At 38.0% G+C, this 13,284-nt stretch overlaps 1 protein-coding gene across 4 annotated transcripts in view; it reads right to left on the bottom strand.

The window, feature by feature from the left end:
* FOCAD (focadhesin) overlaps positions 1 to 13,284 on the bottom strand; it is a 93,361-nt gene that overhangs the window by 16,429 nt on the left and 63,648 nt on the right. For all 4 annotated transcript variants that reach the window (XM_023943533.2, XM_086868029.1, XM_023943534.2 and 1 more), the window contains 8 exons: positions 12,041 to 12,133; positions 10,115 to 10,203; positions 7,944 to 7,985; positions 6,522 to 6,630; positions 5,934 to 6,050; positions 5,338 to 5,576; positions 3,808 to 3,897; positions 951 to 1,098 (listed from right to left, as the gene is read on the bottom strand). In XM_023943533.2, coding sequence (XP_023799301.2) covers positions 951 to 1,098; positions 3,808 to 3,897; positions 5,338 to 5,576; positions 5,934 to 6,050; positions 6,522 to 6,630; positions 7,944 to 7,985; positions 10,115 to 10,203; positions 12,041 to 12,133 — 927 coding nt within the window. The remainder of the gene's footprint in view (positions 1 to 950; positions 1,099 to 3,807; positions 3,898 to 5,337; positions 5,577 to 5,933; positions 6,051 to 6,521; positions 6,631 to 7,943; positions 7,986 to 10,114; positions 10,204 to 12,040; positions 12,134 to 13,284) is intronic.

Here is a 13,284-nt window from a genome sequence, read left to right on the forward strand (position 1 = left end):
TTAATGCATGAACCATAAACTGCAAAAGGCTAATCCCCAACACATATGTACTGCCAAAAAGATAAAACACCATCGAGGAAGATATTTAATAAAGAGCTTTCAGAACACTACCATCAGGGGAAAAGAACAATACTATCAATCTCTATTAAGTCCCATAGGAAAAACAGAGGATTATGCAACTCAGCTACTCAGCTGCTCCAGGCTTATATACATCATGTACAGACAAGGTTGCTTTTCTTGTGCAAAACATCTGCTTTTTTTTGATTTTTGTTTTCTGTTGTAAACTGTTCGAATGTCATCCATTTTCATTCTCAAGTTTTACCTCAGCAGAATTACAAGGTAAGTGCATGGACCACGTCAAAACTTACAGGACATATCCTGGAAAAAAACTCCCTGAAAATGCAGGGCTCAATTTAAGTGTTCGAAACACAGAGAATAGTAAATGGGCCAACAGTAGCATGCACAAGTACTAAATTCATGTTAGGTAGTGACACCAAATTTCAAAGAAGTATACAAAAGGCGTATTGAAGGAGGAAGTATTAACATTTTGTTCTCTCTGAGAGTAAGCTGCTGTCTGCTTTTAGTAGATCAGAAGAGAAGTAAATAACTGTATGTAAGAGACCCATATTCATAGTTAATCATGATCCAACTATTAACAATTTCATTTGGGGTTAAGGAATTAAAGAAGACCTTTAAAGGATCATGCCTGTTATCTTTTCAGGCACTTTCTTAATTTCTGTAAAGCATTACACATTATTCTATTCTTATATTGCTGTTATTGTCATTTTTTTTTTTCCCAGCAGACATAAACCCATACATTGTGAAAGAAAAAGTAGAAATCAAGCTTTTCAGTACGACAGATAAAAAGTTTCAGCAAAAAGACTAAAGTTATTAAAAGGAGGCAATAAAATAAAAGGAAGACTTAAAATTTGTGATAAAATAGATCATACCTCCTGGATTCCTCTGCTTTGGTACTCACTGGTGTCCAGGTATTTGCAGAGTTTTCGCAATGAAGCAGAAACATGCACTCGCGATTCTGTTTGGCTACTGTGACTCATAAATGAAAGAACAAGTCCTACTCCTAAAATACATCCAGCGCTTTAAGAGAAAACAGAAAGGATTAAGTATGCTTTGGCTGGTCTGAACTCCCTTTACACCCCAACAAAGTTTGCAGGCAAGATGACCTCTTGGCCTTGCCTGATAACTAGTCCTGTAGACAATTTATTACCACAGTCAATTTTGCAAATGCTTTTTATTTCACACATCCTTTTCGGGAAACACCAGATAAAAGAAGAGCATAAGAAGAAAATGTGTATTTAAATAATAAGTCCTACACATACAGCCTCATGATTCCTTCTGCCTCTGAAAAACCAAAACAAAAAGCACCAAAAATTAGTATGAAAGACATATAGATCCAAATTTCTATGTGCAATTTGTCCTGATAGTATAAACTAGGAAATCCCAGTTAAAATTAATAATTGTAGGTTCACTAGGTGTATTATCATCTGCTGCTGTCAGACTCCTCCAAGAATTGTTTAATTTGCAAAAGTAATGAGATTAGTGATTAAGCTGGAGAGCTGCTAAGATGGCTGTAGAGATTAAGGTATTCACCTACATTTCTTAAACAGGAATGGTCAGGTGTGCATTCTAACCTGTATGTACTAAAATTTGCATATGCTGTAGTGGAGCAGGTTCATCAGGGTAGATATATCCAGCACAGTAAACTGTTTGATGCTGAAGATGATTAAAATTGCAACAAGAACATAGTTTCAACGGACATAATTTAACAGGGCAGCTGGCACCAGCATCTCCACAGTCTCTGCCTTGTTTTCAGATTTTAGCAGAAATTCCATTCTGGACCAAAGATCTTTTACTAAATTCTGCATGTGTGCTCCTATAACAAGTTCCAAGTCATCAGTTTTGTCAGAAAACCTCCAAAGAGTTCTGGCTTCCATTATGAGATACTAAAGCATAGCAGACACTTACTGCTCTGAAGGTGATCTCTCACTGCTCCACAATAGCTCTTACCTGTAGATTATTTTTTTCCCCCCCCTTGCACATCTCCCTGACACTGCTTGTAGCAAGCAGCAAGCCAATAAACATGGCTGGATCTTAGGCATTTGCCTAAGCTTCTCCTATCCAATTTAAAAAAAACAAGAGCTGCTGCTTTTACTCAGCTAGGTAAAAAAACCATCTGAGAATAACTTCCGTCATATTTTTAAGACAGTATTTTACAGTAACTGTAGATTAAGGATGATTGAATATGGCTAGAAGACGTGGAGGGGCATCTTGGGAGTGGTATTTTTTTCCAGCAAAGATCAAACAAACCTTTTCAAGTAACTGGTGTATCTGAATTCATGAATAGCCAACAAAACAAAGACATGGCTTATATACAAGAGTTCTAAATTCAAGTTTACGTTACTGCTTGTTGACAAAACTACATAGAAAGAAAATGGAATTTCTCATTAGAGGTACAGTATTTTATGTTAGATGCTGTTACTAAAGACTTATAATTGGAGACTAAAGCAAGAATAAAACTTCACCTTGTCTGTTCCCCTTTTTGTAACTAACAATTGTTCTCACTTGGCTACCTTATGTGTGAGCTACATAAAATAAGTATTTAGGTATATTTCATCTACATGATATCTCAGATTTCCCAGCATATTTTAAGTGTTTTAATGCCAGAGCATCAGGTTGCAGGAAGTCCTGTCTTCCACCGGGCACAGCTGAGCCCAGACAGCGCCAATTCCCACACCCGCACTGCTCAGCAGACCCATGCTCAAAACAGTGTCAGGCTGTTCTTAGTGAAAATCACCAGTTTAGCAGGGGTGAAACACTGGTGAAAATGCTCATGCCTCACAGCTGATCATGCCTGTGTCATGCTGGAATAAAAGGCTGGAAAAGATCTTCCTTTGGAACAGCAGTTTACAAGTACAGAAATGCAGAATTTGGACAACTCTGCAACATTTACAGCTTTACATTACTTCTTTGGTCACAGAGAGAACTCATACTAGATACAAACTTCCTCTTAACCCTCAAAAACCATAGGCAGCACAAAAAACTACCCCCTCTTCAATCTTCCCTCTCTTGCTTGCTCCATTGTTTCATATTCTTCTGTCAACCTCTTGTCGCCAGAGAAGTGGCTTGGCTCTTCTCTGAGGCTTTGATCTCCAGCTAATAGGCTGCACAAACCAGCAGCAACACGCATGACAAAGGGGTGCAGCTGGTACAGTCCCTGTATACTGTGTGTCTCACCCTGTGCCACTCAAAAGGCAACAGAAATCCTCACTAAGCTACACAGATTCACAGCCCAATGGTGCACAGCTGTGACTCCTCAGAGCTTTTCAGAAAGTGCACTGGAGAAAGGAGGGAAAAGGCAAAAGGGAATTATTGCTGTTTCTTTTGAACAGGCAAGAGCTAAGCAGAGTAATGTCCAAAATCAAAGAAAACACTCACACTGAGCCGCTCAAGATGCTGTGGTTCCTTTTCTGATTTTAAAGAGAAATGACTACTGTGGAAGAAACATGCTGCCATGCTATGTTAATTACCTCATGGCAACTGACACGTGTTTTATTGTCTTAGGAGTTTCAAATCCTGACTGTAAAAGCTTAAGCAATGTAGACCAAGCCTGTTTTAGAGAGCATGTAGCCCTCCAAAAGGCCTTTTTCCAGCCAGCCTGAGCTGGTGATCATATGGAAGTACTCCTTATCCTATTCTTAAACTTTTCTGTGTAGAATTAAGGCAGAAAGTGTCAATTAAAAAGGTAGAGTTCAAAATAAAGTATCATCAGCAATAAAGGAAACTCACTTGTACTCCAGGCTGGTGTCAAAGCAGCAGTCCTCCAACACATCCACAGACTTCATGAGAACTAAGTTCATCTGCTGACCAGGTATATCACTACAAAACCAAACCAAAATAGAAAAAAAAAAATAAAAAAAAAAATATCCAATGTCTGACATTTTATCAGGAGGAGGTACCTGATAAAACATGATCTCAGCCAGACCTGTAACTATTTATAAGCTAAAGATTCATTTTACATTTTACACTATTAGCTTTGTCAATCTCTCTCTACTTCTTTGCCTAACACTTACTGATAAAAAAGAAGCATTTACATTCTCACTCCAAAGACATCATATGGACTCCACTCTTATAAAACATGTACTCCATTTTCATAATGAATAAGACATCTTTAATTGAAACTAGCTCTTTGATCTGATATAAGATATAGCCACAACCCTGTGAGCTTTAATTTGTTGCAAGACAATGCTTTGAAGAATGTGTAAGATTCAGCTTTCAAATCACGCAGGGCAATGAAAAAGTAAAACTAGTCTGCAAGAAATGGTTAGATAAATGTACTCGCTGAATACCCCTCACCACAGAAATGAAAGAAACACAAACTCCCAAAATACTGATCCACATACTCCAAAATACCGGGCTGATGTAACTTCCTTTTAAGAGTCTTTCAACGCTTGTACGTAGATCAGCCCACTGACTAAACATACAGAGGTAGTCCATTCCCAAGTTATGTGCCTGAGTCAGTGGCAGCAAGGCATCAAGGCACCTAAGCATGAAGATTAGAACTCAGCAATGCTTCCGTTTCAATGAAAGCAGCTGCCTTGGAAACATTAGCTTCACTGAGCAAATTAAAAACTGCCAATCAAATCTGTTTGGTACCTGTGCTTGTGTACTAATTAAACATTTTTTACATGTATACAAGAAGACAAAATCCCTAGCAGTCAAGAAACTGACTTAGTATAAAGCCAAACCTACTTCTTAATTTCTCTGGAATCACCAGAAATTTGCAACTAAGGCCAACCTTTCCGAAAAGGGGGCATTTTCCAACAAGTTCAGAACACCTCTGTGCTGACAACACAGCTGTAACAGCATGCTTTAAAGACAGTTCATTACACTACTTCCATTGTAGCTCCATTCTTGTACGTGTAACTCACATGGCGTAAGTGAACACTGTCCCACAACTTACAAAGGAACCAATGAAAATAGTGAATTATTTTACAATTATGTCTTCCAGCATAACTAGTCTCATTTAAAAGCATATGTGTTGCTCTTCTAGCTGACTGATTTGCACTTTGTACCTCAGGGTATTATGAAAATTAGTCCCTCATCCCAAAAGAATGACAAAATACCTAGGATAGCTCTGGAGGGGGCTGAAGTGGGGAGGGAAGACTGATAATAAGAGGCAAATTTTAAGAAACATTACAAAGTCCTTCAAGAATCATTTGCCTATGACTTGTAAATACTTTAATTCCTCAAAGCTTAAGGTAACATGCAGAAGAAGGAAGTTACTTTCACAACTACATTAAATATAGTAGTTCTCACCTGACTTTTTCTTCATACAAACGTGAGATGAACATCCCCAAACCAAGACCCATGTGGATTTGAACAGCTTGAGACTCATCAGCATTTGGTTTCCCAGGTAACCTGTCAGTCAGCATACTCAGGACCTCCTCAATCTTCTCCTTGTATGACACAATGAAAATCGGCACCAGGAGAGACAACGCTGTGGCCGCACAGGATCGAGCTATAATACTAGCAGTATTTTCACCTGAATAGGATTTCTAGAAAAACACAAAAGAGAGTCTTTTTTTTTTTTCTCTTACTCCTTTCCAGGTAATAACACTCAGCATCTGAGGAATTTAAAATAAACATCTATAGGGCAAACAGCAGCACAGATGTATTACAGCCTGACATTCCTTGCCTGAAGCTTTTACCGTTTTGATAATAAAGACAAAAACTTTAGGCAAATACAAATATAAAGAGAAAGCACTATGAAAGAAAATGAACAAGAGCAAGAAAAGTTTTTATTTTCCTCTATTCCAACTACTACAGTTCAAACAGAACAGAAAACTTCATAATTACAACTCCAGATATGAAATATAGCTATATTACCTGGCCTTCAGTACCACAGCACATACCTGATAGAACCATGGGAAGACTTGACCTTTAGGTTGGTAGCGGCTATTGACAATACTCAAGAGGGTCTCTGTGACCATGGGAATCCAGTGTTTCATAGGAATAAAATCAGGTTCGGTCTATAAAATTCAAATCAAAATCATCATCATCATCATCATTTTTTCTTAAATCAAGTTCTACCTACACAGAAGCTCAGCTGGTGATCCATCATGAATGAGATAATTTTGTCATTCCTACATAGTGTAAGTAGCATCATTTACTTACAAACACTTACTTTTGATCAAGTACTATTCAGTGGAGACAAAAATCATGAAATTATGAAAAAAGAGTCCATACAGTGACCTATCTCATCTGTCAGAACAGTCAAATAAATGAGTTAGACATTATGCCTCTTGTGACAGGGCACATAAGCACTTTACTTGCTTCTGTATAGATCACAGCATCTGAGAGATGGTATTCACTGAGTATGGTGAAATTTGAACTTGAAAATTTTAGGTACTTCATATCCACTTACCAGTCCCTCAAACACCTGGTCATATTACTTCTCTATATTCCACTAAGAGAAGGGACCCTCTCCCACATTCACTCACCTCAGGCACCCCTTCAGTGTCTGAAGAAAGGCTGCTTTCATATTTGGCTACAGCAACTGCAAGGCCAGTTAAAGCAAAAATAGAGTTTCCTTTCACCACTGGGCTGTCTCTGAACAGAAAAAGGCAAACAGTCAAGAAACACAATAGAGATGCTGCCAACAAAACATGTATCTTGAAACTGAAAAGGTATGCTACAGGTGATCCAGGAGGGAAGGCCTTTGCCCCTAGCAACTTCATCAGGCTCTCCTCTAGCTCAGCAGAAATCTGTTACATTTCATCTTCAGGAATTATAGAAAGAACAGAAGAGAGAAGTGTTCCAGTCTTTTTTTTTCTTGTCTGTCTTTTATATAAAGGCTAGCACACACGAAGTTGTGTAAAAACAGAAGCTTTCTTCCACTATAATATAGACTGCTACCCTGCAGAGCAAGTAGCACTCACAGAAATGCAGCAGTTGGTATTAGCTAGTACCATTTCCATAGAGCACGTAAACAAAAACATCTTCAAACAGAGAATGCTAGAGAGACAGGTGCCACTTCATTGCAACAGCATAAGGGGATTGAGCAGAGCAGCCATTATTGAATTATCAGCTTAAAAGAAAGTTTTGAATTATTTCCCTACACTACAAAAACACTAACATCATGGAAAGTTATAGGATTCAGAGTACTAATTTCTGTGACTGTGCAAACCTTTAAGGAAATTAAGAAAGAAAATCTGCCACTGACAGTAATGAGGGAAAACATAACTGTGTTCAGTTTTGTATAAGGAAGTACGTTGATATTCTAGTAAATCCCATAAAAACACACTGCAATACAATCCTGATGGAACTCTCTTATGTTGTTTTACAAAAGTATCTGAACAATAGAACTGTATTAGACCACTTACAGGCCAGTAAGGCCAGTCTTTTGCACCAGTCTTTCATTTCTAAAAGCTTTTACTGCTGCTGTAAAAATAAACCTACACTACCAATCTAGCATTTATTCCAGATTCAAAGATGTCATTATCACAGTAAAAGTATTTGTAAAGCAGTAAAGTATTTAAAGCAAGAAATATGAGTCTTAGTGGAATGTTGTCATTTGGAACAGTAAGACTATCTCCTCTCAAATAAGAGGAACTAGCAAATAATTACAACAAGGCACTTAGTTAAGCTCTTTGAAGTCTCTCAGTATCTTTTGCATTAAGTAATTTCCTACTCTATGCATGGAACCTTTGCTGATTTGATCATCAGCTTCTAAAAGGCTACATTTCACTATGTACGTCATAGAGAAACTTCTAAATCTAAACACTCATGAAACCTGGATGCTTTAAATTTAATGAAGGTAAAAATCATCTTAAGAAGATCTGGGAGGAAAAGGAGTAGTGTCCCACTCTCTATTGAAAATATGGGAAAAAACCCATAATCTGTAGTAATTTAGCAGTTCTTACTTGGAAGCACCTTTGATGACATCGGTCAACATATCTCTGACCCTGCAGGAGAACAGAAAGAATTTACACCATGTTCGTTATAGTATAGCATGAACTCAGCTATATTTCTCTTCTGTCTCACATTTGTCTATTCTAGGTTAACATCGGCATCAGAACAGTTAACACAGGCTATTAGCAACAGCCTATCAGAAGACTTAGTGCAAAATAATTACAAGCATTTGGTGTTTAAGAAATATATGCATCACCTCAAATACCTTCATGCTCAGGTGCAACGCCAGTGTTTTATAAAGAACTCTTATTTGACTTAATACCACTTTTTATAAAATGCTGGTTCATGCAATAGCCATAAATATGGTTTCTGAGCACATCAAATACGTAAGTTTCCAAATCATTGTGCTATGCTCTACCATAATGAAAGCTGAATGTTTAATAATGGACAAGCATTACAATTTATTCAACCCTTATTATATTTCTGGAAACCACTACAGGCAGTCATGCTATGACATGGTCAATGAGCCTGAATCTATTTAAATTAAGGCCATAGGAGTGGTTACAATTTCTTACACTGTTTTAGTTGATTTCTAATAGGCTACTTGTTTTCAGTTGTTTTGTTTTGCATTTATAGCAAGACTGAAGCAGAGATGCAATCAATCTCCTACTCAGAAAGGTGTGGATGAGGAGAGAGATCCTCTATCTAAAACCTACAATTCTACATGGCCATGAATGTAATTCTACAGAAAAAGACAACTTTACACTGAAAATGTATGTCTCCTAAAACAGGTTGTATAGAACGTATAAAACTGTCTAAGACTGAGTTACACTCAAGCTTTCGGAGAAACCTACCCAGATTTTCCTTCATAATCACACTGCTTTTGCACACAGTTTTAAAGCCAACACAAGGGAAGCATTTACAAATGTAAATACCAATGCAAAACTGCACAAAAAAAAATGCAAAACTTAAGCAATAAAGAATTAACACTAAAGTTTATACCACATTGTCCACAATTAAGTTAACCCCAGTGAGCAACAAAAATTCTTAACAGCTACTGAAGTTAGGGCCCTGAGGAACCAAGTAAATAACTGTGAACTGGAAAAGAAACTAAAGCTATTACTGGGCTCCAGTTCATTTACTGCTTTGATTTCTTTCCTAAAAAAGGGAATTCTGTTAATTTTTGACATAGCTTACATTATTACCATTTAGGAAATACAGAGCAGATATACTTTCAGGAGAAATCTACAAAAGCAGCACTGCTACAGGCCTTTTTCTACCCTATCAAGAAAGGGATCCCGTCATTGATAGAGGATCTTTTATACAACACTGTAGCATTCTGGACCTTACAACACAAGCCTCTATCCCAGAATTAGCTGGAATAAAATAGAGATAAATTCTGATTTACTCTTGAGTGGGACTTAGTAATACACCTTTTTGGCTGAAACAGACAAAAAGCATTTTGGCTTTGTACGTATTTACTTCCAAAACACTTATGAACAAGCACAAAACCAGATATTTATACTGTCCATGGATAGGTAGTTTTTCTCTTGTGACGCTTCCCGCTTCCCACCTTCTTCTCCTGGCCATGCACATACATGGCTGAATTCTGACAGACTGAGAGACACTTCTCACTTGACTGAAACAGAATTGGTGGAGGATATGGACCAGGATGTGCATCATGTGCTTGCTTTTAAACAACGTCCTCACACTCAGAAATGCTACCTTATCATCAGTGCACCATGTCATACCTCAGACTGTGACTTACACTTCTTTTACCAAGGTATTTTCTGCGAAACAGCTCATTAAACTCTCAAGAAATAAATTTTTATCTTTGCATAACCGTTCTCCTTTAACATCCTATAAAACCTACAATTCAGGAATTCTTTCATTCTTTCCTGATGCTCACCATACAATGCTTTTAGGCTCTGTAGAGGGGAAGGTACAAGTCAACCTGTGCCTATGGAAATACTTACAGTTACCCAATAGTCTTTCTTTCCAGTGCCCGCTCCCCACCATGGTCACTGTATGTGGTGGTTGCTTGTTGTTTTGGTTTTGGGCTTTTTTCATTAGTGCTCATACAGTCTTTAAACTTGCAAAATTAAAGGCTTGTCAAACTTGCCCTCCTCTGTCTCCTTACTTGCCATTACAAGTGATCAAGAGTACACAGGCACTTCCTTACCACAGCCAGGCTGTAAATTGTTTGTATTGCACCTCTTCAGGATCTTCTTTTCCATGTTTTAACTGCATCTCCAGCTCAGCCTGCCTCCCCTGCAAAATTGCAAAGTCAGAAATGGATCTTATATAATAAGATTTACATTGTAAGATTTCTTCAGACAATAATCAAATAATGCTGCCTAACCTAAGGGCTAGTTCGTAAGTGACCTTGACTGCTTTCCATATGGGATCCCACTGTAATATACACTATATCAAGGTGAAGAATCCATAGTTTTTTGTTCTGAGTAAGAAAAACAAACTGCAGATGGCATAAATGACCACAAATACTGAGGCAGCTATCTAGTACCTGCAGAATCAAGTTCCCTTGGGAAGGGGTACAATAAGCAGGGAGTGAGCTTAAGAAGCCTGCTAGCTAAAATGGATTCTAACAGCAAAACATCACTTTCTTGCTGGTCTGCTTAAAGCAGAATTCCTCATTCTTTTACTTTACATAACTCTGACCTCACCTTGTGATTTCCTACACCATTCTTTCTGCCCTCAACAATGTTTTATGTTATAACAAACGATTTTTGCAATTGCTTCCAATTGAGAGAACTATAACTTAACTAGTTTAGTTTGTCAATTACCGCTCCTTAGCAGATAATTAGGTCTTAAAGAAAAAAAATACAGGCACATATGCTGTGTTTTTCTGGTACTGAATGTCTGTAGTTTGGGTGTACATACCAACCTGAAAATATAACACAGTGAATCTTGAAAATCCAGGTCTCACTTAGAAAGTGACCCCCCATAGAGATTAAAGGAGTACATACTACACACTGACTAAAAAGAAGGCATTATAGCAGTTCAGAAACACTGAATTATGTACTATCCAGACTACTCATACTGTAGTCTGTTTTGGCCACCTCTGATGAAATGTACTACAAAAGCAAAAGGATTAAGTAAGAAGCAATGAACATAGACTCTATTGTCCTGTAAAATGGCAAAAAATCCTACAGATCCTTTAGAAAAAAATCTGGTACCTGCTAAGCTTCTTGTGAAATCTTACCTTGGAAGGGAAGCAAAATAGGAAAGTAATTAAATGCAATGTCCCCCAAGATCTAAATCTGCAATCTGAATAGCTGCTGCTTGTTTTGTAATGGGGCTTGCTTGGTTTAGGACCTTGCATTTTGTTGATGGTCAAGAGAAAAATTGTTTTGAAAATGTGAGAGAACTGTATCCTTTGCTGCACAGCAAAAAAGGGAGCAGTCAAAACTTCTAGAAATTCATTCAGCAACCTGAGCTGCTCACCCTGAAAACAGCTGATGTCCCTTGGAAATACAAATAAGCCATTCTAGTAGCACAAAGAAAACATTCTGGAAGGAAGCTATTTGCTAAACCTTTTTTAGATAATTTTCCTGTTGAAAATCAAATTACACTACATTGGTCTAGATACCAGGTTAGCTAACCTGATAAAAGAGAGAATTTAAGATATTTCCTACTCATTATATAGGGTTGAAAAAACTGAAAGAAAAGTCTCTTACAGAGCAGCAGGATTACATGCTGATTAAGGGAAATTATTTTTAATGAATCATTCCTTGATAGCTTCTGTTTCCTCTGTGGTACTACTGTTACAAACTTCCTACCCAAGCAATAGGTTAGAGCTCTAGATAAAATTTAATCTTCTAAAGATTCTAAAAATTGACACATTCTGCAAGTTAACACATGAACAAACCTGCATGAACATGAACTGTAAATAGAAAATGCACTTCTAAAAGTATCCCAGACTGTGCTGAAGACTCATTTTTATTTCTTTTTTATAAATGTTATAATTAAACACCTCAAGCTTAATGTTTTTGTAACTTGTATGAGTGTTCTTGCTTGTAAAATTAAAATCCATACCACCTGGATAAGCATTAATGTCCACAATATTATTTATATATCTCAAAATTACCTGCAGGACTGCATTGTAGGTTCGACTCATAAATCCTAACCACGTCTGGGGCAGCAGTATGGAGTGGTGCCATTCAGAAGGCTGAATATTAACCTGTGCAACACACCAGAAAGGTTAGAAGTAATTACAGTAAGTCTAACATATGCAGAATCTATGTTCTCCAGTCTATGATTTGCAGACAAACATTCACTCCTTCCCACAGGCCATTATACATGGCTGTAGGAAACTAAAATCATTCTCCTTTCTGATTTTACCCACACCAAGATGCTTTCAGCTTCATTATCCAGGCCAGTCAAAAGTAGTTGCAGGTAGTGCAACAAATAATTGATCCCAGAGAGACAGTGGAATTCTATGAGGCAATAAGCACAACACTTAGCAGCACTGGCAAATGTTTCTTCATAGTTTGTGGGTATCTTAGATGTTTCTAAAAGCAAATTGTTTGCCAAGATAAATAACTGACCTCCCCTTGTATCATTATTTTCCTGAGTCATCCTGCTTATTCATCTCTATTTTATGGCTCAATCTCATCTTAATAAGGACTCATAAACGCTAGTCCTTCCTTTTAGTTAAAATAATATTCATACATCCTTCTTATCTCTGCTCATCAATTCCTCTAAAAGTTTATGAGCAGTCAAGGTTCCAGTTAGAATTGGTTTCCTTGGGTTACTGAGGAATTTGCAACAAGCCCAGTCTTCCCCTCTTCCCCTACTCTGAAACTGTTTTAGACTTGTGCATTAGACTGTTTAGATTTCTGCTGGTCAACAGACAGCTGAACATGAGCCAGCTGTGCCCAGGTGGCCAAGAAGGCCAACGGCATCCTGGCCTGTATCAGCAATAGAGCGGCCAGCACAAAAAGGGAAGTGATTGTCTCTGGGTTCTTGGAACTAGGGAGACCACACTTTGAATTCTATCTTAATTTTTGGAGCCCCTCATTTCAGGAAGGACACTGAGGTGCTGGAGTGTGTCCAGAGAAGGACAGCAGAGCTGGTAAGGCATCTGGAGCACAAGTCCTGTGAGGACTGGCTGAGGGAGCTTGGGCTGTGTAGACTGGAGAAAATGAGGATCACTGGGACCTTACTGCCCTCTACAACCACCTGAAAGGAGGGTGTAGCCAGGTGGGGATTAGCCTATTCTCCCATACACCAAGGGACAGGACGAGAATACACAGTTTGAACTGTGCCAGGGAAGATTCAGACTGGACGTCAAGATGAATTTCTTCATGTAACAAACTGTTAAGCACTGGA

The sequence above is a fragment of the Cyanistes caeruleus genome, chromosome Z (genome assembly GCF_971803275.1).
Source record: "Cyanistes caeruleus chromosome Z, bCyaCae1.hap1.1, whole genome shotgun sequence".
NCBI classification, from domain to species: domain Eukaryota; kingdom Metazoa; phylum Chordata; class Aves; order Passeriformes; family Paridae; genus Cyanistes; species Cyanistes caeruleus.